Source organism: Buteo buteo, chromosome 26 (assembly GCF_964188355.1).
Source record: "Buteo buteo chromosome 26, bButBut1.hap1.1, whole genome shotgun sequence".
Lineage (NCBI taxonomy): Eukaryota > Metazoa > Chordata > Aves > Accipitriformes > Accipitridae > Buteo > Buteo buteo.
Genome location: NC_134196.1, coordinates 4,946,313 through 4,971,270, shown reverse-complemented (window position 1 = coordinate 4,971,270; position 24,958 = coordinate 4,946,313). Strand labels below are relative to the sequence as shown.

At 39.2% G+C, this 24,958-nt stretch overlaps 1 protein-coding gene across 4 annotated transcripts in view; it reads right to left on the bottom strand.

Annotated features, from left to right (window-relative positions):
* The window catches only part of EEA1 (early endosome antigen 1), a 77,157-nt gene that overhangs the window by 32,376 nt on the left and 19,823 nt on the right, over nucleotides 1–24,958 (bottom strand). For 3 of the 4 annotated variants that reach the window (XM_075058121.1, XM_075058123.1, XM_075058122.1), the window contains 9 exons: nucleotides 21,935–22,062; nucleotides 18,265–18,319; nucleotides 18,078–18,143; nucleotides 17,207–17,246; nucleotides 16,214–16,321; nucleotides 16,006–16,127; nucleotides 14,250–14,405; nucleotides 9,115–9,231; nucleotides 3,395–3,733 (listed from right to left, as the gene is read on the bottom strand). In XM_075058121.1, coding sequence (XP_074914222.1) covers nucleotides 3,395–3,733; nucleotides 9,115–9,231; nucleotides 14,250–14,405; nucleotides 16,006–16,127; nucleotides 16,214–16,321; nucleotides 17,207–17,246; nucleotides 18,078–18,143; nucleotides 18,265–18,319; nucleotides 21,935–22,062 — 1,131 coding nt within the window. Of the gene's footprint in view, nucleotides 1–3,394; nucleotides 3,734–9,114; nucleotides 9,232–14,249; nucleotides 14,406–16,005; nucleotides 16,128–16,213; nucleotides 16,322–17,206; nucleotides 17,247–18,004; nucleotides 18,144–18,264; nucleotides 18,320–21,934; nucleotides 22,063–24,958 lie in introns of those variants that run through there. The other variant, XM_075058124.1, reaches the window with a different exon arrangement.

Genomic DNA, 24,958 nt, shown 5'->3' with positions numbered 1-24,958 from the left:
ACAAATGAACTTTCAACTCCAGGCAAAAACAGAGGATGGATCAGGCCTTGCGGCACAGCAAGAACTTTCTACAGCTATCAGGATGAATGAAGGTTGCTTCCCTATGAATTTATGTCCAAGACCCTTGAACCACCCACCTTTTAACTCCAGGTGCTTCCTTCAATATCCCTAAACCTTTCTCATGCTTTCCTCAAATTCCTAATACACAGGCAAAAGGCAGCACAACTTTGCTGCTCGCTGCAAGCTACCACTTGTTGACCAGCTGGCTGCCTAGCAGGACAGAAAAAGGAAGAGTGGGTTTTATAACACTAAATCTTGCCCCCAGCCATTGAGGGGGTGAGGCACGAACATAAGTCTCTCTCCTTTACCCAGCTGCCTGTTTCCACAAGAAATTAAAACTGAAGAACCTAACACTGAAGACCTTTGGGCTATCTGTCAAAATTCATCTAAAATTATCAACCAATGCAAAAGTTACAGGGGATGGAGACAGGGGAAACAAATATGTCTATGCCTTATTTTCTTAGGAAACCAAGTTAAATTATTTGTTTATATGTCCACGACCACAAAAACTGTGAAGGAAAAGCTGTTCGGCACGTGGCCAAGATGCTGATTGCTAACTGTGACTGCACAGTTCAGAGAGACATAAGAGAAGAGGGAGGACAGGGTGAGGAAAGAGACCATAATCTCTCCTCCAGTGATCAAGAACATTTGTCTTTTTCCACAGGAACCACTAAATTATTAATACTTCCTCCTCACTAAAAATACGAACAAGAGCTGGAGGAAGAAACCTAATGAAGAAAGGGTGCAACAAGATAACTATTATGACTGCTTATGGTTATGTTGATACTCGGAGAGAATATTTGGAAAGGGGGAAATCATTTTACAAAAGTCACTGCTATTACAGGCACAGTTAAGTATTTCTGAAGGACTTTAAGACTGACTTTAAGTAAACAGAACCATAAAATCCAGAATTAACCTATGTTACAGAATACAAAAATCATAAAAAATATTTAGACTTTCAAGACAACCAAGTAGATTCAAATTTTCTCGACAATAACAGTATTTATTAGCAATTAACATTTCTTCAAGACTGAAGCAGCCCATATTTTCTTGTGTTACCCACTTCCTATTGTTGTGCTGGAACCAACATTATCATTGAAGTTTCCTTCCATTGTGAAGATTGCTTTCTTGACATCACCCAAATTCTAAAATATACAAACTCAACCAGACATGCATCTCTTCAAATGAATTTCGATAAGATGGCAAGGATTCTTTGAAAATGTGGTTTGACTAAACAGCTCTACATATTCCTTCATAAGCAGCATTCATTGTGTCAACATAAACTATTGGACTGGATGCATAAAAAGATAAATCCCTTAAGGTATTAAGTGAACAAATACAAGAAATTTAGTCTTTTCACAGTAGTAACCAAACTCTTGTTTGAAGGGAGAGAGAGGAAGAGAAGTTTTTGCTTGGCTTTAATTTTTTTTTATACCATGTACGAAGGGCTTTTTTTCCTGCACTATTCTTTTACAATACAATTCTAAAACACATCCTGAGATCCAGCAGCTTGTTCAGGTTTTCTTGCTTAGACTGTCTTCCTTCCCAATGGTATCACCAGGGAATGTGCAATGCCTCCATTTCCTTTCATAGGAATTCATTCTGCAACGCTTTATTCACCTTCCTCCTCCTTCATTTTCCCACCCAAAAATCCCTCCTCAGGCTGAAGCCAGAATTCAGCTCAGCCTCTTGGCTGTGCTTCTGAACTTGCATAGATGTTGCCTAGGAAGACTGAGGCAGTTTTACCAAGTGAGAATTCCTAAGCAGATAACTAATATAACCATCTCCCCTCGCCCTGACAGAAGACTGATGGGAGAAGGAAAGTCATTCTGGGGATGTAATACATACATAAATGGAGTTTTGCCAAGCCACAGTTCTTCCAAGATAAACTATACACACACAGCCTGCAACTTAATCTATTTCAGACTTGACAAAGGGTTGAAAATGGAGAAACACTCACTTCAAAATGATAAAGCTTTAGCGAGAGATTAAAATGAAGTATGTCACACTAACAAAAAAATAAAAGATTATTTTTTCCATCTTAGGACTGGACATGATTCCTGATGTACAAATATTTACCCAGTCTAACACACTACTCCCCAAGACACTAGATAAAACGGAGTTCAACCAGCCTCAAATTCCAGTATGCTCAATGTTATATGGAAGTCCTGCTTCCGTAACTCATTGGACTCAGCAGAACAATACGTAAACGGTGGGGGGATGTATGCTCTGTGTGTTCTCATAGCTATTAGCAATATAAAGGGAAGGTCTTTGTGGAGAGACACAAAAGGAAGCAATATTAAGACTTCACATGACCCTGCTTTTCACACTAAGTATTCCCTACTGTATTCACTATTCAATTTTAAAGCAAATCAAGTATTGTTCCGTTCTAATGTAAAACGAAGACTTGCTTCTCCGAAACTTCTTATAGAGTAGTAAAATCACTACTAGAAGTGAAACTACTTCTGATACTCTACCTGAATTTGTTTTTTTCTCGTAACCTGAATTCATTATAACTTCAGCTACCTTACTGAACCAGAATAAATAACCCTGCTGACTTCTTAGGATTAGTCTATTACCATATTTGTCATGGAAACTCAATATTCTGGGTTGCCCTGTCATTTGACAATACTTCCCTTATTTCAGGGAATGCATCAACAAAAAAGGGGGAGGGGAAAAACTGCAGGATGAAAGAAGAGTTCATTTAACACTGTAAGAGAAAAAGAGTAGACAAAAACCTGCCTCACATCAGCTAAAACCTTTTTTCTTCACATACAAAAAAAAGTCATATCAGAACATGAGAAATAAGCTACAAAGTTTATGCTCATTCAGCCTTAATCTTCAAAACTGAAATTATAAAGATAGTTTTAAGAAGTTCCAGACAGAATAGAATTAGTAAGCTTTTTCCCTTTCAGAGAAAGGGGAATTCTACTACAGATAGACAGATTTTACATTAGCCTTTCCAGAAATAAAAACATAGAAAGGTGGTTATAACTGTAGATCTTGCTAAGTTTGATTGTGACACAGGATCTACAACTATCCTCATTTGTCCCTGACAAGAGGTTGGACCTACTAAAAAGATTCAGACAAACAAATACCAAAGGATTTCTGCACTCTTATCACAGTTTCTTTCTGCCTGTTCTTTTCCTTACTTCTCTAAGGGGAAAAGGTGATTGTACTTCATTCTCTGCAGTGTCAGGAAGAATGCTTTATATTTATTCAAATACCAGCTAGCTTAAGGAAATGCAGATGCATGTGCATGAAAAATATGCATGCACAGTTAAAAAGCCCTAATGGGATGGTAGGATGGTCTAGGAGGCTTAAGGTACCTTACCTGACTGAGCTCACTTTGGAGTTGCAGGCCATGCTGCTCTTTTTCCTCCCTCTGCTGCTGGAGCTGTTTGCATTCTGCCTTGAGATGCTGGTACTTTGTCTCTACTTCGGACAACTCTTCTTTAAGTTTCTGGCTTGCCTCCCCCTTCTCACCTAGCTCTGTCTGTAATCTCTGTATTGAGGCTTCAGATGCAGACAGCTTTGCCTGAAGCTGTTGGCAGTCCAGGTCTTTCTGGTGAAAGCTTGCCTGCACGTTCTTCTTACTCACAGATACTTCATTGTGTTTTTCTTCTAGCTGGGTGTAGTCCTGTTCCTTCTTCAGCAGCTTCTCAGTCAGACTCTATAAAGAGAGTTACACAGCAATTCAAGTGCAATTCTGCTTACAGCTTTTTAATGCATTATTCAAATTTCTTCTCAAGTGTTCATGCTGAACAGTGAAGAACTTGCTCAAAAACATTATTAAAGAAAATATTGACCTCTATTTCTTATTACACAAGTTAATTCTGGAGCCCATACAGCACACAGTTTCAACTGGAAATAGTATTTTTCATATTCTCACATAAATCTACTTCCTCTGAGAACACCACACAAACTATTTCTCTATTCTAAAGACTAATTTGCTTTCCCTGAATGTTCAAATTCTAGGTATTACAACTGCATTTGCCTGGGGAAAAGCTGAAATACTAATTTTACTTATTAGGATACAGAAAATCTTTTCAAGTATCACACAACTTCCTAAGCAACAACATTTGTGGTTTAATTCCTGTGTAACACTGTGCAGTCATCATGCTGGTCATTTTTAGAAGTATCCTAATTTTGCCCTGTCACTACACTTAACAGCATGATCTGCTATCCAAATTATGGAAGAGAACCTGTTAAAACTAAGAAAATCTGTGATGTTGATAAATGACAGAGTGAAACACTCATGATTTAACCTTCATTTTAGAAGATGATGTTTTTACATTTTCATTCATACCATCTAATTTCCTTGCATACAAATCAGCTCAAAGAGGATGGTTGCTTTGAGTTTGAAAACACTAAAAATCAGGATTCCCTAAAGGAAAGACATGAACATCACTGAGCGCCAGATATTAATTCCCACATTAACAACAGTAAATACTGCAGGGTCTAAGGTCATACTATTGAATTTACATGCTGAGACAAATACTGGAAAAAAAAATATTTACAGATAATTTTCAACTATTACATAATTCTTTTTATCAAATTTCATGAATTAATCAAAACTATATTCAGATAGAAATAAATATCTTCATGGACAGGATATAATTCCAGAAAGTTTGGGGTTTTCCCCACGCTTAGCTGGGGCAGTAACTAGAATTTCAGAGATCTCAAAGAAGCCATGAGAACCATTTCAATTTTCCACTGGCACTTTTTGAAGCACAGAAATACAGTTGCAGGGAGGCCCTGGTCATCATCCAACCCAGGCAATTCATTCCATCTTCCTGAACCAGCAGGTTCCATTTATTGCAGCATCTTACTGATATCTCTCTCAGTGGAGCGTTACTACACACATCTTTTAAATGCCTGTGTTCTTCCTGCAGTTTTAGTGACTACTATATTCTCTAGTGACCCTTTCAATTAAATACAGAAAAATAAAGGACACTTCTAGCATGTCAGCCTGAAATAATGCCAACACTGAGGTCAGTTTTATGTATCAAAATTTCAGACAGTTCTGCAACTTTGGAATTCTCTTCCAAAGAGAAGATAGATAGTGCTGCAATTCTAGCTATGCTGCGCATCTTAAAAGCGCACTTCTGCACGGTATCCAGGGAAGAAACCTGTTTTGCCAGAAGAAAAAGCTGTAAAATTATTCAAATAAGTTCAACAGTTTCATTCTTTACAGATTTTAACAAATGATGACTATACTGGTAGTTATAAACCATATACAGACACTTTTATTTTACAATTGTGACAAAATAAACAGAAGAATCTATAACAAAAAGAGAGGTTAGAAAACAAGCAATCTTGCAAATGACAAGTCCAGCAGTCCAACAACCCATGTGAGAACAAATATAGTTAATACCCTTTGTGTCCACTGAAAAAAAAATACATGCTTTCTAAAGCATACAACTTAGCCAAAAATTATGGGTCAAGATTAAAGTCCGGCTATTGAATTCTAGCCCTGCAGTAGTATATTTTGAAATGTTTCTTGAAAAATAAAACAACTTGTTGCTGTTACAGTTATGCAGAAGTTTTTATACATGCATATATAAAATGCAGGAACAGAGCACATAAGGAACATACTGAGGCCAGGTGCCCTCTTAACCCTCCTGAAGTCAGTGGCAAGGCTCCCACTGCTTTTAGAATATATTTCACCCTCAGAACGTAAAATAAAGTTGCAATTCTCTTTTCATTAATGACCAGACAGGATCATTAATATTTGAACTGAATAGTGTTCCTGAAATAACACCACACCACAGAACCTTCTTTATCATAGCTGGGCAAGTTAGAGCTAAGGTATTAATCTCATTATTATTTCATAACAAGATCCACACTTCACGTAGAACTGCTGTGAGTTACTTTATGAAGAGACAGTGCAGGGCACTAACTTAAATTTTCAAGGAGGTGAGGGGGAAGAGAAACAGTCAGTGTTGTCTTGAAGCAGACTGAGACTCTGGGAAGCTTTCAGGAACGCTCAGCGGTGTTTCCTACTTGGATGCATGTCCCAGCTGCATCCCAGATATATCAAGGGGTATGTGGGCACACGTGAGCCACCTCTCTTCCCCAAGCCTTGATTTCCACAGAAAAGAAAGAGGAAATGAGAGTATGTTACAGGACTCAACAAAGAGCCCTGAGCCTTCGAAGGTCACAAGGTACAAGGGGGAACACCACACTGATCCCTTCTTTTATAACTGCTCCTTGGAAAAATACATGGAATACACGTCAGTAGCGACAGCGGCCAGGCACTAAAGAATGAACTCTGTGGTCAGTGATCAAATTTCAGAATAGTTACGTCAGTAGAAGATTAGAAACTAAGCATCTTTCCCTGTAGATAATGGATCACAATTTCCCTAAAAGAAAACAAAAAAACCCACATGCAGTGGTTTTAGAATTTCAGCAAGTCTTATACTTCAGGGAATACGCTGGTTTTACACACTAGGTCTCTCCTGGGCTACAGGACATTACTGGCCTCTGCAAGGCAAGCCAATCCCCGTAATTACAGTGTTTTATAAACGTAGGAAAGGCAGTTCCTGCTGGTCTCAGAGAACTGATCTTATCTGCTTGTCATCTGCTCTTCTCAGTATAGCTCCTGAAAATGTAAGAAACAGCTTGCTTGCTTGAGGTTGTACATAAGCTTGAAAAACTCTGCGTCAATGCACAGAAATATCTTCCCACATTGCAATGGAATTATAAATGGATGTACACATCAAAATGCAATATATTCTATCCTGCATTAATGGCTCCTCCCTCTTCCCTGACAGCTTCATCAAGGACAGAAAACTGTTTGAAGTGGGAGCAATTTCTGTTATTGGGGAAGCTAGTCCAATCTTTTCCAATTCTACGTCCAAGTCCTCCAGGGCCAAGATTCCTTGGCTAGCATACCATTCTTATGGATATCGCTTTTCCAAAAAGCTGCATAAAGAGGTGGCTGTAAACTGCTTTAAGTCACTGAAACTGAAAGAGGAAAAGTAGCTCACTGCCACTTCTTCCTATTCCTCAGGTGGTATTTGGCATTAACCTGACACAGCAGAGGACACTCTCTTGAAGTATGGTTATCTTATGCATCGATCTGTTTCACTCCACATTGTTAATGGGATAGCAATATATTCAGGCAAGAGCTATCTATTGTATAGCAATAATTTTGCCAGAAGCTTGATTCAGTGTTGCTGGTCTGCGGAAAAGTACAGCATGACAATTCTTGCCACCTCAGTTCTGCACCTGATGGAATGAGCCAAACCAAGAGTCATGCTACTAAAGGCAAGTTTAATTTACCAAATTTTAATTGCACCTTCTTATATTCTTTGCAAATGCTGCTTTATTAGATTATCATCATAGAATGGTTTGGGTTGCAAGGGACCTTAAAGACCATCTAGTTCCAACCCCCCTGCCATGGGCAGGGACACCTTCCACTAGACCAGGTTGCTCAAAGCCCCATCCAACCTGGCCTTGAATGCTTCCAGGGATGGGGCAGCCACAACTTCTCTGGGCAACCTGTTCCAGTGCCTCACCACCCGTATCGTAAAGAATTTCTTCTTATATCTAATTTAAATCTACCCTCTTGCAGTTTCAAACCATTGCCCCTCATCCTATCACTACAGACCCTGGTAAGAAGTCTTTCTCCATCTTTCCTGTAGGCCCCCTTTCAGTACTGAAAGGCTGCTACAAGGTCTCCCCGAAGCCTTCTCTTCTCCAGGCTGAACAACTCCAACTCTCTCAGTCTGTCTTCATAGGAGAGGTGCTGCAGCCCTCTGATCATCTTCATGGCCCCCCTCTGGACTCACTCCAACAGGTCCATGTCCTTCTTACGTTGGGGACCCCAGATCTGGCCGCAGTACTGCAGGGGGGGTCTCACCAGAGTGGAGCAGAGGGGCAGAGTCCCCTCCCTCGACCTGCTGGTCACGCTCCTTTTGATGCAGCCCAGGATACGGCTGGCTTTCTGGGCTGTGAGCACACGTTGCTGGGTCATGTTGAGCTACTCATCAACCAACATCCCCGAGTCCTTCTCTGCAGGGCTGCTCTCAATCCACTCATCGCCCAGCCTGTATTTGTGCTTGGGATTGCCCCGACCCATGTGCAGGACCTCGCACTTGGCCTTGTTGAACTTCATGAGGTTTGCACGGGCCCACCTCCCAAGCCTGTCCAGGTCCCTCTGGATGGCATCCCTTCCCTCCAGCGTGTCGACTGCACCACACAGCTTGGTGGCATCAGCAAACTTGCTGAGGGTGCACTCAATCCCACTGTCCATGTCGCCAACAAAGATATTAAACAGCACCGGTTCCAATACTGATTACATTAAAGACACACTGTTTGGTCTTTGCCCTTTCCTATTTTCCAAGATTGACAAGGTTGCAGGTAAATACATACATGTAATTTGTACAGTTCAGATACAGTCTTATATATACACGCAACAAAAAGCAGTATGCATCTTTCTCATTTGCCTCCTTTCCTCCCTTACCTCCATTTATTACCCCACAACATATGCTTTCTTAATGCAAATACAAAATACAGCAAGGTCAAAGCACTTTGATCAAAGTTCTCAAGGAATACTTATAAGTTGAGAAGCTTCTGGAATTTATTTCCATTTTCTACCATGCATGACTGATAAATGGCCAGAAAATATGAAAGGAGTACAATCTAAAAGCTAAGAAACAGGAAAACCAATGAAGAGAGCTCAATATGTCTTCTGAATTATGATTTTTAGGCAAACATCATAATATTTCAAAGGGTACTTCTTTTTACTTTTAATGTGTGAGATGGCAATACTGCTTAATAATAGGTAAGCATAAACTGCAGCAATTAGAAATCTGCAATCATAACAACCCATAGGATTTCACTTGTAACATACTGATGATCGTTAAAATACAGTGTTTGCTTGTACATTATGATATCCCTCGTGTTAAGCAAAACGGCAAAGGAATTCTCAACTTCTGCAACACCAATAAGTGTTTTGTTACAGTCTTCAGTGCTTCCCAAGGCAATGTGTGACGTGTTTCCATTTTAATGTGAGCTGATAAGCATAGGAAACAACAGCATTCTCACCTGGTTTTTCTGTTCCAGCTCTTTGACTGAGCTTTGAAGTTTTTGCAGCTCCTGAACATACACAGCTACCTCCTGAGGTCCTTTGGCAAGCTCAGCTCTTAACTGGTTAATGGTAGCCTGAACAGACAAACAAAAAAAATCCACATTTAAAACAAAGCTCTGCATGCATAACCCAACAAAAGCAAGATGTCTGGTAGTAAAATAAAAAGCATCTTGCACACAGATAAACAGCTGAAGAAAAAAATCACCTGCAAACTAATGTCAGAGCACCATCAGCTACCACTGAGCATAATTTCCCAGCTGAGATTCATTCATGTCCTACTTCAGAAGACAAAAATTGGCCCCAGTCCAACAGAGAATGCCAGGTTGAGCCCACAACTGATGAAAATCACAACAGATTATCCGTTAATTGTTATCACAGTTCTAGCTCAAGGTGAAACCCTCCCAAGTCATTGCAGTTACATGGCCAAAATCTTTGCCTCCCTGGTAAGGAAAATGTACTGGAAAAGGCACTAGAAGTGAGTCTGGCATCCGATGCAAACTTGGTGTGTGACTTTTGGGCACATCAGCCCTGCTGGTCAGCATAATCAGGGGAACAATACTACCCCATTAAACAGGATTGGTACAAAACAGAACATATCAATGACTGCACAGTATTTGAATACACTAATGGAAGCAAACAAGAAAAGCACTTTAGATGGGTAACAATGGCTGCCCTAAAGCATGCCGTGTATGAAAGCGCTCACTTTGAATACACTATATAATAGTGACCTTTTTAAAGAAGTTTTCTTTCCTATTGTTCTCATAACCACAGATTTCAGCAGAAATGTATAAATACTGAATTCAAGAATGAACTAAAGCAGAGCAGAAGTAGTAGACAATAAACATACTATTTACAACCTTCCTACAGAAAAAGGAAGACCAAAGAGAACATATGAACACATTACATGACTACATATAGTTATTAATTCTGACTTTCTGTAATGCTGTGCTTTACAAGACTGTTTCATTACAGAGCTATTAGCTAAAACACATCCTGAGATCTCTCTTTGGCAGACAAGCATTCCAGGATGTTCTCAGAAAACGGTATATGAATATTTCACTACTGAGAGAATATAATGCAGAAAATGTGCAAAAGCTTGCTAAGGACACCACTGCAGCCTTTCAAACTAGAATCGTAATTTATATGCATAAAGATACATTTCTCTCATTCACAATTCAATAAGCCCATCCTACATTTCATTCTTAACATGAAAATACATCATGGATTAATATTCATTCCTGATATTGTCTGGCTGATGTGTCTGTATGATTAATGAACCAATAAGCAAACAGGAATGTATCTGTTTAACCTCTTGAAATTATCTTGATACAACAGAAATCTACTATAAGAATAAAAAGCTTTCAAAAAAAATTACCTCAAATTTAAGTGTCTCCATTAGAAAGCAGAAAAAATAAAATGGATGGATGAAAGATGGAAATAAGCAGTCACAAAAGCTGTTAGTAGACACACTTCCTCAAATTTTTTTTGAGGTATTCCGGTGTTTTTTATGCCTTTGCTTAGTGGGAAAAAACAGTCCTGGCTTTATTAAATTTACACATAATTTAATCTACTCATCTTGTTTAATTCTGTGGGCATTCAAGTTAACAGTCAAGCCTAGGCCCTGTATTTTATGAAGATCTATCAGACACTGAAACAAATCCCAATCTGCACAGATTCATAGAAACGCCTAGCTCCACAGCAGTGCAGCTGTTTTCATAATGTGTTTACTATGCAGGAGTCACTACAGTGAAAAACTAAACATGGAAGGAGTAGCTCAGAATGAGCATTCATCTGAGATCTCTTGACACCAGTTTCAGGCACAATTCTGACATAAGACATAAACACACACAAAAAAAAAAAAAAAACAACAAACCAAACCAAACAAACAAACAAACAAACAAAAAAGGACAGCAATGAATACATTTAGGTGACAATTGTAGAGCTATACTATTCTTCACATCCCTCTCCGGCAGCATTTGAAGATGCTCACATAGGGTTAAGATGATCTTTGTTATTCTCTTCACCTACACCATGAATTTAACATTTTAAAGACAGCTCACTTTGGGAACCAATATTAATGTATGTATCCTCAGCCAGCTTGGCAAAATAGCCAAGGATAGTGTAAGAACCACTTTACACTTTCAGCCCTTGAGGTGGTCTTAAAGAGCAAAGCTGAGATGAAACATGGCCAAACTTTTATGGCCAGAACTGTACCCATTCTGCCAATGAAGGACTTCCATTTCGTGTTTTCTTATGGCTAACACTTTTCACAATTGCATTCTTTTTAAGAAAAGTAGAAAAGTTTTCACCACTATGACTTTGAGTAATTTTTTTTTTTTAAATGTCTGATCTGTCACTTTACATCAACAGAAAACCTTTTATTTTGAACACATCCTGGGCTATTCTTGCCATATGTTGGAATTAAGCAGAGAAGACAGTAACACTTCTGAGAAGAACCAGACTGCCACTGCTTACCATGTTCTGCCACGCAGCAACTCAGTCTTCTCTGGTTCAGCCTACATACTGATGATACTACACAGACATCTGATATTATTATAATTGCTGCAATGTAGTTTATAATCCTTCTATACATCTAAGACTTCGAATGTGAACACATCGTAACAGCTAGGGGCGTCATGCAGCCTTCTCCCCAATCTGTCGTTACTTCCAGGAGTACTGAAAAAACCTTCTTCACTTGTCTTTTTCCCTGTTAAAGGCTGCACTTTAAAGCTACATTTTAAAATGGCTAGTTATGTCAAAACTTAAACATACCTAATTTGGGGGAACAGGACCAATTCATGCTTTTGTGAGGATGTTTTAAGATGAAAGATTTTTGTTACACCCATGTCACTATGTCATTTTATCTTCACATGAAAACTAAATATCCAAAACCACAAGACTACAGAGACAGTATTTTGAAATGAAATTTAAATTCTGCAGCATAATTGTGGGATCTCACAGTTAAAACCAAATTACAATTATGCAGCAACTTACATGGCCACATAACCACATTATATTCATAACTCCAACTGTGATATTCCTTTTTTCATGTCTGATGAAGCTCTTGGCATACATAATTTTAACTTGAAAACAATGGTAGATTCATGTTTAGTACAATACTGTACCCTTGTACAATTCCTGGAGCTCAACATATCTGTTGTGAGGGGAGGCAGGAGGGAAAGCCCTAAGGAGTTTAGAATAATGCCGGGCAGCACTTCTCTAAAGCTCTGCAGTGCAAACGAAGAAACAGAAAGTTAAAACTGTGGTTCTGAATTCTAGGGCACATGAAACCGCATAATAAAAAGATGTCAGAAATCCTTCACAACAGGACAGAGGATACTAGAAGTCCTACAGAAACCCTAGGCATTTCCTCACGTAAGCCGGTGAATTCTGCAAGGACCCCACTTCACTAGGGACCACAGCTCTGCATTGACAAATTTGGCTGGCATTGCTGCACTGGCAGGGCAAAACGGAAAAGGGGGAGAGCAAAATTAAAAGGTCTCAAACACAGCTGACAGCCTTCGGTGAAGACTGTTACACTGTGAAGTCATCCATTAGTAAAGCTATACCAACCAACACATCAGTGAGGTGCAACAACATGCAGCGAGAGAATTCTTCTGCAGGTACGGATTTACCAACTCCTCAGTAGAATAAATTATATGTTGGACAAAAGCCTTTTTGGCGATAGTGTATTTTTATCAGGATTTCTTGCCATTCTCTTTGTCAGACATTTCCCTCACTGTCACAGTAAACAACATCAAACAGGCTTTAGCCAGGAGTGATCTGAGACAGTTTGAGGAGTAAGGTTTCCTCTTAAAGATCCAAGTCAGAGCTGTTGCATCCCTTTTCCTCCATCTTTTATGGAAGCAGAAGTGTTCACTGATGGAAAAGCAGCGGAACCAAAACCGAGAAAACTGAATATTTGCTATGAGAGAGGCAGTTAGCTTTGCTTCCTTAAACACAGAGTTATCATCAATTCTATAAGCAAGAACAACAAAAATGGACAAATGTTTTCAGATCTCCCATCAGCAATTTAAAGCTTCTTCCACTGACTCAACCAAAGCAGGGCAAGCCTTTCACAAAGTACTTCTGAAGAAACCAGCATATTCTGCAACTCAAGTAGACAGTGAGGTCCCTTTTAAATGAGATGAATTTTAGAAGTTCAAATGCAGGAAAATACGGAGAAAAAAATGTAAAAAATAAAAAATACCTTAACTAGCATGAGAACAATAGATTTTCTTTCATACTTTAGACTGCAGCAATAAAGAGAGGAAAACTAAGGTAGTGTTGCCTGGAAACAGATTACAGGTGACATCCTGACATCTTGACCTTCGGACATGGCGAGGCCTGGCAGTCACTCACTTTCTGCTCTAGTCAGCAACGGGCAACACTTGGAGGCCATTATGCAGTGGATTGCGGAGCAGGGGGGTATGTGTGCAGAACAGATTTGTACCTTACACACAGAATATTCCTACAATAAATAACAGGTGTAAAAAGGCCTCCCATTTGACAGTAAGAACTAGAAAAAAACAAAAATGAAAACCAGTTTGCAATATCCTTTGAGATTTTTAAATCTTTTGTAAGTTCAAGAATTATATACGTCCTATAAGAATACTGAAATTATCATCGACCTTGTATTAATAATTTTTTATGTATTTTAACACACTAGCATCTATTTTCAGGCACATCTACTCAAACATTAACCAAAACCATTAATTTTCAGTAACAACTGTTTTTAGCTGCATGTAGCTCAATAAGAGAAATAAGCCTTTGAATCACACAGGTATTGCTCTATTTCTCTCTCCCAGTAGAAAGAGCACAGCTCTGTCAGAAGGTTTTTTCCTGTGCTGTTGGGCTCTTATAATAACTTTTTATGCCAAGAGAAGGCTTTGCAACAAAAAGCATGAGGGCTTTTGGAGGGTAGATATTGACAGAATCATGCAATTTACTGGAATGAAGAAACATGTCTATCAGATAAATTACAAGATTCAGTTAAGAAAGAGGCTTTTTCATCATGATGAATTAGTATTTTCCACTTTCATACGAAAATCATGGCAAAGCTAGCACACACATCTTTAGGTATGATTATTACCTCCGAGTTAGCCTGTTCTGCCTGCAAGTGCTTGCACTCATCCTTCAGCTTTTCAGATTCTCTCTCGCGTTCCAGCGTCATTTTGTCCATCAGTGTCTGAACTTGGACCAGCTCCTTTTTCAGGACAGCCACATCTTCCACACCAGGCCTTTGTAGCTGAAAAGTAGAAGAGTAGCAGTGAGCAACACACTGGTGGCAGACATGCTTCCAGTGTCGATGTCATCTCTAAAAATCTTACAAATCGTCTATTTATAGACAAGGTGACATATACAGTATTATAGATGTGCACACAAAAAAAAAGAAAGAAAAAGAAAAGTACTTCTCATTCCCAAAGGAAGCAGGATTTAATGGCTGGTTGTCAGTTCTTGCCTGCTAAACTTTGAACTTGTTGATTGATTTCAACCAAATCTCACAAACGGGAAAAGGTCCCAAAGACTTAATTTCTGTAATTTTTATGTGGGTAGATGGCTAGGTACAGGAGGGAGAGCTTCCCTGGGACAAAACACTGAAGTGATAGGGAATCCATGCAAGAAATTTATCTGAAGTCATAATACTCCGAGAAGTAGGCTGTATTGACTCCTCTACTCTACAGAACAGATTACCATATATGCTTTGCTGCTGTAATACTCACAAGCCCATCTCAGGGCTGAGACACATAACAATCCAGTGCTATGCAGACTTTTATAATGAACTGCCTCTGTCTTCAAGAACTATTTTGGAAAACCACAAGAACAGACAAAAAAAGGGCAGCTGAAGGAAATGTCTTGAAGGTACTGTCAGACATGCCTCATACCAGACCCATCGGTAAATCTGTTGGTAATTACATCTAAAGCACCGTAACATCCCTCAAAATGAAAAGCTATAAAGGGAAAAGAGAGAGAAGGCAATAGTGGGCACCAAACAAAGCAGAAAAAAGGAGTGCTGGCATCTAGAAGAGAAAAGGTACAGAAAAAGGGTAAGAATCCAGAAGGAGAAAGGAAGACAAACAACTAAACAGAGAGGAATAGAAAGGTCCAATGGCTGGGCATGGCCAGAGGGACTCATGAGCCCTTCAGGGCAGCCGACTACAAAGAAGAAGAGGGATAAACGAGTCCTACTTTCCTCCAGGCTAAGCAGGGGCTGAGTGGGAGAAACTAGGAAGTCCCCTTCACTACTCTTTAGAAGCGGCACGACTGCTGAGTCACTGGGGTTGCTCCCTGGAGCCATGGCTGTATATAAAAGTCACCAGGAGCCAAAAATCCTGGAATACATGCACACTGGTATTATCAGCCAAGCGCAAGAGGGACAACATTAACATAGACACGGTGGTGACAGCTGCCAGCCTTTCAGCCACCATGTCACAAAATACCTCTCTGAGCACTTCTTATGAATGCAGCTGTCCAGGGACAGTCAGAGAGTAACATCTCATGGAAAAAGGGTGATCTAAAGACAGCTGTGGAAGTCAGCAATGGCATGCTCCAAGTACAGGTCTGCACAGCACATCTACGTGTGTAATACTCTGCAAAATCACTGAAGGTTAGAGCATCAAACAAGCAGACTATAATATAACATAGGGTAAATTTTAATATACAAGTCAGAAACAACATACATCTCCTGGAAAAACTGGAAAATGTAGGTCAGTGAAACAGATCAGAAACAATGGTGTTCTGAACTTTTTCAGCCCACAAACAGATGTCTCCAAACTGCATTTGCAAGCATTGAAGTATATCCCTCCCTTGACTTGAAAATAACAAAAACATTAGTGTGACGTGAATACCAGCTCTGTCTTTAAGTCTTCAACTGTACTTCTCTCCTTCTGCAGTTCTTGTGTCAGGTTTGTCACTTTCTGTTCTGCACTTTCCCGAAGGCTGATTTCTTCATCATACTTTGATTTAAGATCTAATAAGAAGGAAGTTGAATAAATGATCACTTGCACAAGTTGTACAAGTAGAGAACAGAATCAGGCTTCATGTTAATATACTTACCCACAATTTCAGTGGCCAGCTGTGCCGCTTTTTGCTCAAATAAGTCTTTCATTTGCTTAATGTTAAAATTTTCTACTTGGATCTCTTCTAGTTGCCGTTCTAATGATTCTATTTCCATAAAAAGAATAGTATTATTTTCTGGAAGAGCTAGGACAACACAGTTACTCACACCCGTAATGAACCAGAGCAGGGAAATAAATAATCCAAATTCACCTAACACTCAATTAGCTTAGCAAAGTGAACAACTTTATTGACGTTAAATATCTACAAGCATGATGCTGGAACCTGTCACTAGTCGAGTACTCTGCAGGATTAAGTACATATTGGTTTTCACTGGTCACAAATAGCTCTTGAGATCACTGCAACATGCTGCTGAATTCTGAGCCCCGAACTGCAATTAAAAGCTCTTTAATCATCATCAGTCAGATACTTTATGCGTACATAAGGAAAATTTTATTCCATGAGTGCTTCATGGAGAAAAACAAAGAGCAAAAATTATTGGTCTGCAAAACAAAACAAAACAAAAAAAAACAACCAAAAAAAACCCCCAAAATTCATGTTTTTCTTTGCTAGCAATGAGTACAGAAAAACACTAAATAAAACCAGCCCTGACAAATGCTAGAGTTTAAGTATCAACTATCACCGTCTTTCTCAGCAAAAGACTTGTACTGAACACTTGAATATATGAAATAATTAAAAACATGTTCAAAACTACTCATGAGAACTGCTTTCAGAGTCAGGAGAACTCCTGTCTCACTTCTAGACATTACAGACACCAAGCCTCTGGAACATTTCTCCAGACTATAGCTATCAAGAGCTATCTATCTTAAGCACATACAATGAACTTTTTTCCCAGTAATTGCACCATTCCAGCTTTCTAGCTCTTTAATTTACCAAAAGTGCTTTTTCCTAAACCTAAAAGCTACAGTGAAAAAAAAATAAATCCGAAATTCCAGAACAGTGCAGAAATTAATATAATAAAATGTTAGCCACCTGCAGATGTAGCCGTTGTCAATCCATCAGACTTAGAATCCTTAAGAAAACAGAATAAACACATCATTAGACAGTAGGAATAAAAACTACTACTTCCAAAGCTCACCCCATTTTTGGAAAAGACAGGGAAATAAAGACTTCTGTGCTTAAATACTGCACAGTGGTATAAAAATACCAGACTTCAAACAGTTACATCTGGAAAACTGGAAAAGGCCAAGATGATTTTCCATTTCATGTATCACTACACTATCAGGCTTCCAGACTTGCAAGACTCCAGTAACAATCCCCTCCCTTCCCTTTCCTCAATATTGAAATCTGCCCTAAAGACAGAGGTTACAGACATCATTAAATACAATCTGAGAAGGCATTCTGTCAGAAAGCAATTTCTGAGGTTTGTGACAATCTAGTATTTAAGTAGCTCACAGTAATAAAAGAAGCGAGAGCTTCCTTACGGCACAGCACACCACAATTTGCCTTGCCTTGTTTGTTCAGTTCATCTGGACATCTGTGAAATCACACTACTGTTCTCCAAAAGTTCTTACAAGAAAGACCCCATCACCCTTTCTCATAACAGATGAAACACCACATTTTCTTTAATAAACTGAGTTCTGAATAAGCCCAACAGAAGCAAAAGTCTGAACTGAACTTGTACAGAGTAGTATAGAAGAATCATTATCTGTTCTGACTTTGTTCTTCAGATTTATGTGTATACAGTTGCATTGTGGAGAGACAACTAGCTTTGTTTTCAAGAACATGTCAATATTCAAATTATGGAACTAACTAAATCAGGCCACGTGCCTTACAAAAAAGGTATTAATCTTCAATGTCAATGCTGATGATAAACCTGCTTCAAGTATTTTAAAGCAATTACTTGCTGCCGCTGCCCCTGCAATTTCTCTAGTTCTTTCTTCAGCTCTTCTGAATACCACCTCTCCTCCTGGGGGAGGAAAAAAAAAAGGAGATGGGGGAGAAAGAACTGTAAATTTGGTTGCTTGAGACAGTGGAGCACTTTGCAATTTGAAACAAAGAACCAAGTGCAAGTAAAATACATTTCCAACCTTCAGCGAAGCTTGCAAGTCTTGGACTTCTTGTCGGAGCAGTGATACTTCATCTCTGAACATATATATCCACGGAGTGGAGAAAATGAATATGCAGTGGTTACATTTTGTCAATTACATACAGTTTACAACATGTATTAAATAACTGGAGTGATAGCCATGTACTACATAAATATAACTTACATAATTATAAATAGTTATTTTAAAGTTTTTTGAAACTTGGAACAAACTGGATTAATAAGATACTTAGTTCACTTTGCACATCACTTGAAAAATGCTAAACATATTAATTGGATAAGTAAAGAAATAGGTATGCAAAAAGGCTCATGAAAACAGAATGTAAATCTAAATCGGTGCATCAGGTCAACCACATGAGTTCAGAACGGCAAAGCTATGCATTGGGACATTTAACTGTTTTGCATGCCTTTTTATGAAAAGGACAGGTTTATTCTCCTTGACTTCCCATATCATGTAAAAGAACACTGCTAAGAGACAGCATGCTATCCTGCTCCTTTTGAAATATGCAGTTACATAATTTTTCATCCACATAGCAATTCAGTATGTCCCACAGACACACTCACTTAATGGTCTGAATGTTTAAACCCTTGGGATTTAAAATTCTCAAATTTCGTGCTCAAGCCTCCAGCCATGCTAGAGCCCAAGATCCACAACTACTACTGTTACTAATTGATTTAGACAGCACCCTTCTAAATCACAGGTCTCCTTACGGCATTGTACAACTATACATATAAGGATAATGTTGCATTACTGAGATACAGCCACTCCAAATCTAGAATACACAGGTCATTAAAATAATGCAAACATACCCTTTCTTGTTGTTTGTACAGCGGCAACACTGAGGAGTACACAGAATATATGTGTGTCGGTGCCGATGCCAACAAATTCACTCAGTTTTATACTACACAATTTTATTGCTGCTGTGCTGCATTATCCCCTCCCCCATAGATGTTCTTTTAAATTATCTCATGCTTAGGAGGAAAAAAAAAAACAAAGCAAGCTATTCCTTAGCTAAACTGGGAAGGAATAGATTCAATCTACACTAGCATATTAACATAAGGTCAGGGTCATCAAGCAGCAAGTGAAACACATGCACTTGAACCAGTGAAGCAAGAAGTCCAGGGTGGACCATTTTTAATTGCAAAACAAACATGGGACATTGATAGGCTAATTTTTTTCAGAAGAAGATTTTCTGCTATTTACACATTATTCTGCCTGTGTGAGACATTCACTGGAGGTTTGCAAATACAACTTTACTGAGGCAGGTGTAGCTGTAATCCAAAACCCATACATTGGTTGTGGGTGGAGAGGAGGGAGCAGCTTTCTCACCAGTATGAGTAACTAAGTCAACTAATATTCACACCTAAGATTATAAACAGAATCTCAGGCAGGTGAAACAGTTAACTATATTGAAGTTGGGCTGAACATATACCAGATCTGCAATACTAAAGCATTTAAGATGCTCTGGTCTTCGTACCACATAAAAGATTTTGAGCTGTATAAAAATAGTTTGTAGTAGAAGGGAAGGAGGAGGGGAGGAGGAGGGGAAGAGAGAGAGTTTGTAAAGTAAGGACCCTTCTACAGTAGTTGCCTTGATATTCCCAACACAGTTTTGCTTGACAGTTTTAAGCTGAAAACTAAATTCAGCTTAGCTGACTAGTGGAAAATGAATGGGGAAAAAAAGTGTAAGGGAGCACTGTAGACACTGTAAGTTTGTTTTTCTTACTGCCACCCAAATCCTCACCAAATCTCCCTTTCTGCTAGGGCTGTTACAATCCCTTCCTTCTCACAGCACAGCTGAGCCTCACCATCTGGCAAATCCTTACTACCTTTTCCTTATGCTCCGCTCCGCTCCCCACCTGTAATGCCAGTGCCTCCATCCTAGCACCGAGTACCAATAGCCTGAGTTACCTGATTTACTCTTAGCACTTAATCATGGTAGTTTATTGGGGGGTGGGAGGAAGAGGACACAATGTAATTCATAGCACCTCGCTTTCTCTATTGACTAAATGAGGAATTTCACCTCCCAATTTTGGTCCCATGAATTACATGGAAGCTTCACTCCTAGATGGCTGAGTGGCTCCCTGCTGCAGGCTGCAATATTTCCTTAATACGGGATTCCAAGTCTTGGAGAAACATGTTTATGTTGAATAAGAGTTTTCTCAAGCAAGCATGCAACTGAGAAACATTAAAGAATGCCACACTAATAGAAAGAAATAGCTCACGTGTTACACAACAGCTCTCACCAGACTCCCTTCACTCCATCCAAACTCCCTGACCTTGTCCCCTTTTTCAATTATATGAGAGAAAACAAAACCACTTGTCCTTAAACTGTCAAGAGCCAGGAAAAAAAAATAAATAAATTTCACCAGCCAACATCTGGTTGACATTGGAAACTTGCAGGCATAAAAATAAATATTTCATAAACTATATAAACAATATAGTTATGACCAATAATTCCCCCATGTGAATGTTATTACTCTACTAAGAGTATCATTTCAGGTCTAAGTTATATCACTCCAAAAAAGCTTAAATCAGACAGAAAAGAAATACTCATTCTTGAATAAATGTGCACATAGGAAACCCAATATAGCCTCACTAGTACCCTACCATTTTCGCCTATATAAAGCCCTAATTTTAATTCCTTTTGTTGCAGCAGCTGGGAGAGGAGGCAGCTATCCACAAGGAAGGGGCGATCCATGCATGAAGACAAGACCTCTGCTAATGCTGGCTCTTACTGGCTTGCCAGCTCTGCACAATACTGGGGAGATACAGATCTTCATTCGGGTAACAACTGAAATATGTTACCTGCCACACTCTTCTCACTGAAGAACTACCCTCTCTTGAGTTAATTACATAAATATATGTATTTCTTTCAATGGAATTATTTACCATTTGGAGTCACATTTCTACTAGCGACAAAACGTTTGAACCATTTACTTCCCAGCATTGGCAGAAGCCAGCTCCATTAGCAGGTGACCACCCGCGGTTTCATATTATCAGTTCCTGCTACATACCGCTGCTCTCAAAAATAAAACAACCTGATATGTTTCCTAGGAATATATTTAACAATACAGTTTTGACCAAACAGTCAAATAAAATAAATTAGAAAAGATTTCTGAAGATCAACATGGAGTGGACAATTAGTGAGACAGACAGAAACTTCTCAGATTTGCAAATAACTAGGTAATATGGGAACCTATTTAGGCAAATACTGATGTTGTAATTACCCAGTAAGTACTCTAACTACTACCCAGGGACAAAATCAGGTTTCTTCTCTTATCTTCAGGGTTGTCCTCCCCCACCTTCAAAAGATGAAATTTCAGCTCTATGCTGGAAATTAGAAGGAACCTGATTTTTTTCTGCCACACTCCTGAAAACATTCCGGACTGAAATACTGCATTGCCAGCTGTATGAGAAACAGGTGACTTAATTAACAATGCAAACATGTGTATCTGGTTTTCATTTATTGTCAGATCAATATCAGCCAATGTAAGTTTCAAGCTGCTTTTTAATTGTAGTTGGAAATGGGGCATGAACATTTAAATACTTGACTACATAATTAAGTGTTCAAATTAATACAGCCTTCAGTGTAATTAGAAGCAGCTCAACACTGACACAAAAGCACATGCACAAATGAGTACTGTTGCACCTTTCCGGTGACAGATGACCTTCCCCTCCATGAGTTGAATCAATGCCAGAATTATGAACTGCTTCATAGTGCTTGAACAGCTCCTCAGCTGATCCATGAGACTTCATACAGAGAGGACAAATAAAGCCCTATTATAAAAAGAAAAAAAAAAGAGATATTAGAAGTAAAGTTTTAGGTTTTTCCATCTTATTTTTACAATGAATTCTAAATTTTGTTTGCAAATCTAAAAGGTAGCAAATACAATTGTTAAGATTCATACTAATTATTTCATGCTCCGATAACAGTTTTGGCAATGAAAAAGTTAGAAAATGCCTACAAAAGTCGTATTTCAGTGGGGTTTTTCCCAACAGCATTACACATTAGCAACAAAACCTTTATTTAGAAAAATAAGGAGTCATTTCAAAAGGACTGCTCTGCAATTTCTGCCCCCCAAGAAAATATTTTTCCATACAACTTTTCATAAAATCAGATTCTTCTTCCAAAGAGGAGGTAGGGCTTGGAGTTTGGTCTTAGAAAAAGGAGATACAAAAAAACACTCTAAAGCACAGCTATTCATATACCTATTACCACCATATTTAGGCTATTAATTATTAAATGCAATTCAGAGAAATACTACCTCAAGAAAATCAGATCTCTACAGCCTAAAGAATCAGAAATCATCCATTTTCATTCCAGCTAATTTACTGCAAGCTTACCAGAGCGAAATTTAGCAGAGCAATGCCCTCATTCTACCCATTAGCCCACAGACAAATGAAAACAGTATATATTATGTACCTCTAAACATTTGTGGAGTGTCCAAATTGCCATTTATCAGAAGTACCATCCATCTCATTTTTCTAGCAACCTATTACACCTGCTTTTAAGTGCTGGACTTTATATTGGTCCTTCACTTATTTGGCTACCACGCCAACTCCAAGCCCAATTCCCATTTATATTACAGCCCATTTGCACCATGGTGGCAAAAGAGAGACATTTCAGAGTGAGAGGCAACAACTTAATCTCACGTTAAAAGCTCCCTGTAATTCCAAGCTGTGCAGAGAGAACCTCGTGTAAGTGAGATTAAGGCCCCTGTTTCTTAAATTCATTTCAAATGCGCTTTTGCATATTTATATGTTTAAGGCCCTTATGCCAGTATAAATTGTAGTGCACTCCAACGCTAAAGCAAGGCTCTATAGCATCCAAGATGAGAGTACTCCTGTGGGATTATCACACTTCACGTAACATATGCTCCTGTACAATTTCTGAAGGATATATGAAGAGTTTCGACACTCCTTTTCTTAACTTTGCATTTGGTTGTTACGAGACAAGCCACAAAACTTTAAATACTAGCACAAAATGAACATACTGAATGTGTATGTTGATAACCACAATAGCACTCATTTTCTAACTCAACACTCATAGTATTTTGTTTCACTAGTCACTAAGAATTCAACAACCAAACACTTACATGGATTTATCCCAGGAGAACCATCACATTCAGCCAGTCAAACATGGCCAGAGCTCCAGAGCGCTGAACAGGGACCTCCTAACTGCTATTACTTGTTTAGTGCTTCAGAAATAACTGAATACAGTTGCTTGTCAAACCCACCACATATCATATTGAAGATTAATTTTTGGCACAACTAGATCAAACAAAACAGTATACTCCTTCCTAAGCAGAAAACAGGCATTTACCCTTAACAACCATTTATTTATTTCCAAAATTGATCAGCACAGTTTCACTCCAGATTAAAACAAGTTAACTCATATGTGTGTATACATGCCAAAATAGGTACAGAATATTGGTTGATCTGCTATGTTCCCAGTAATGTTTATCTGATACAATTAGCATTTAATTATATGATGACAGTGACAGTCACTCTGAGCAAAAGAACCAGAGGGAGATTCCTGGCAAACAGCAAGGGCAATGAACTATAGGAGGGGTCAAAAAGCAAGGGATTTCTTTTTCCTAGCAGGTGAAAGCAGTCAGTCTCATACAATGACAGTGCAACAGCATCCTTTTGGGATGAAATGCTACCAAGCAGTTCTCAGTGTTGTGTTTAGTTTCCCAGTGATGGGAAGGTCTGCTGTTCACAGAGAAAAGCAAATGTTCCTCATAGCACCAGTAAGTGCATCTAGAAAGAACAACTGTAGAAAATTGCTCTGGCCTCTCCTTCCTTTTGCCCTTTATTTCTTTTCATTTAAACAGCAAAATCTGTTTTCTTTGCGCTTTTTTTTTTTTTTGTGGTTTTTTTTGTGGTTGTGTTTTATTCCGCAGAAAGAGGAGCCCTGGAGAAGAGGAAAGAATAGATTACATGCGCAATTAGCCCAAGGGGACAGCAATCATTCGTCTCAATTATTAGGCAAAGCCAGCCTAAGATTTCCCAGGCAGGCAGATCTGAAGGCAATGGCTGCAAGGACAAGGGAAAATGCCGCAGCTGAGAGCCCGTGGGGTGGACGAGAGCTCCGGGGAGGCAGGTGTGCTGGGGGGAAGCACGGACAAAACCTCCTCTTCATGGTAGAAACCCCCTTCCTCTCACACAAGGAGGGATAAAAACGCATCACCCACCAGCCCCAGCCTCTCCACCAGCACTGCCGTGACCACGGCTGGCCTCGCTTTTGGGAGACCTGGCGCTGTTGGGAGGCAGTGCTGGGTTACAGCTCTCACGCACCCCCGTACTCCAATGCAGCGTTTCCTTGAGGTCTGAGGCACAAGCTCTAACAGAGTAAGACGTCACCCTTCTGCAACGGGGCATCCTCACCATGGAAAAAGTCATCCTTCCTCCGCTCACACATCGGAGCCTTAAACTGCAGGAACCCAGGACCCAGCTGCGTCTCGCAGGCTGGTAATATTCAAATGTCGACTCTGATGTCAGCAGCGTTAATTCAGTTCTCTTTAGAGTAAGAAAATCAGAATCATCAGGATCTTCCTGGGCACCAGACAGTAAAACACAGAAGTATAAAGGTTCTCCACACCGCAACTATTAGCCCCAGGTGACAATCTTGTTCGGGGACTTGAACTGGTGGGTCTCTTGCTTTAGCTCT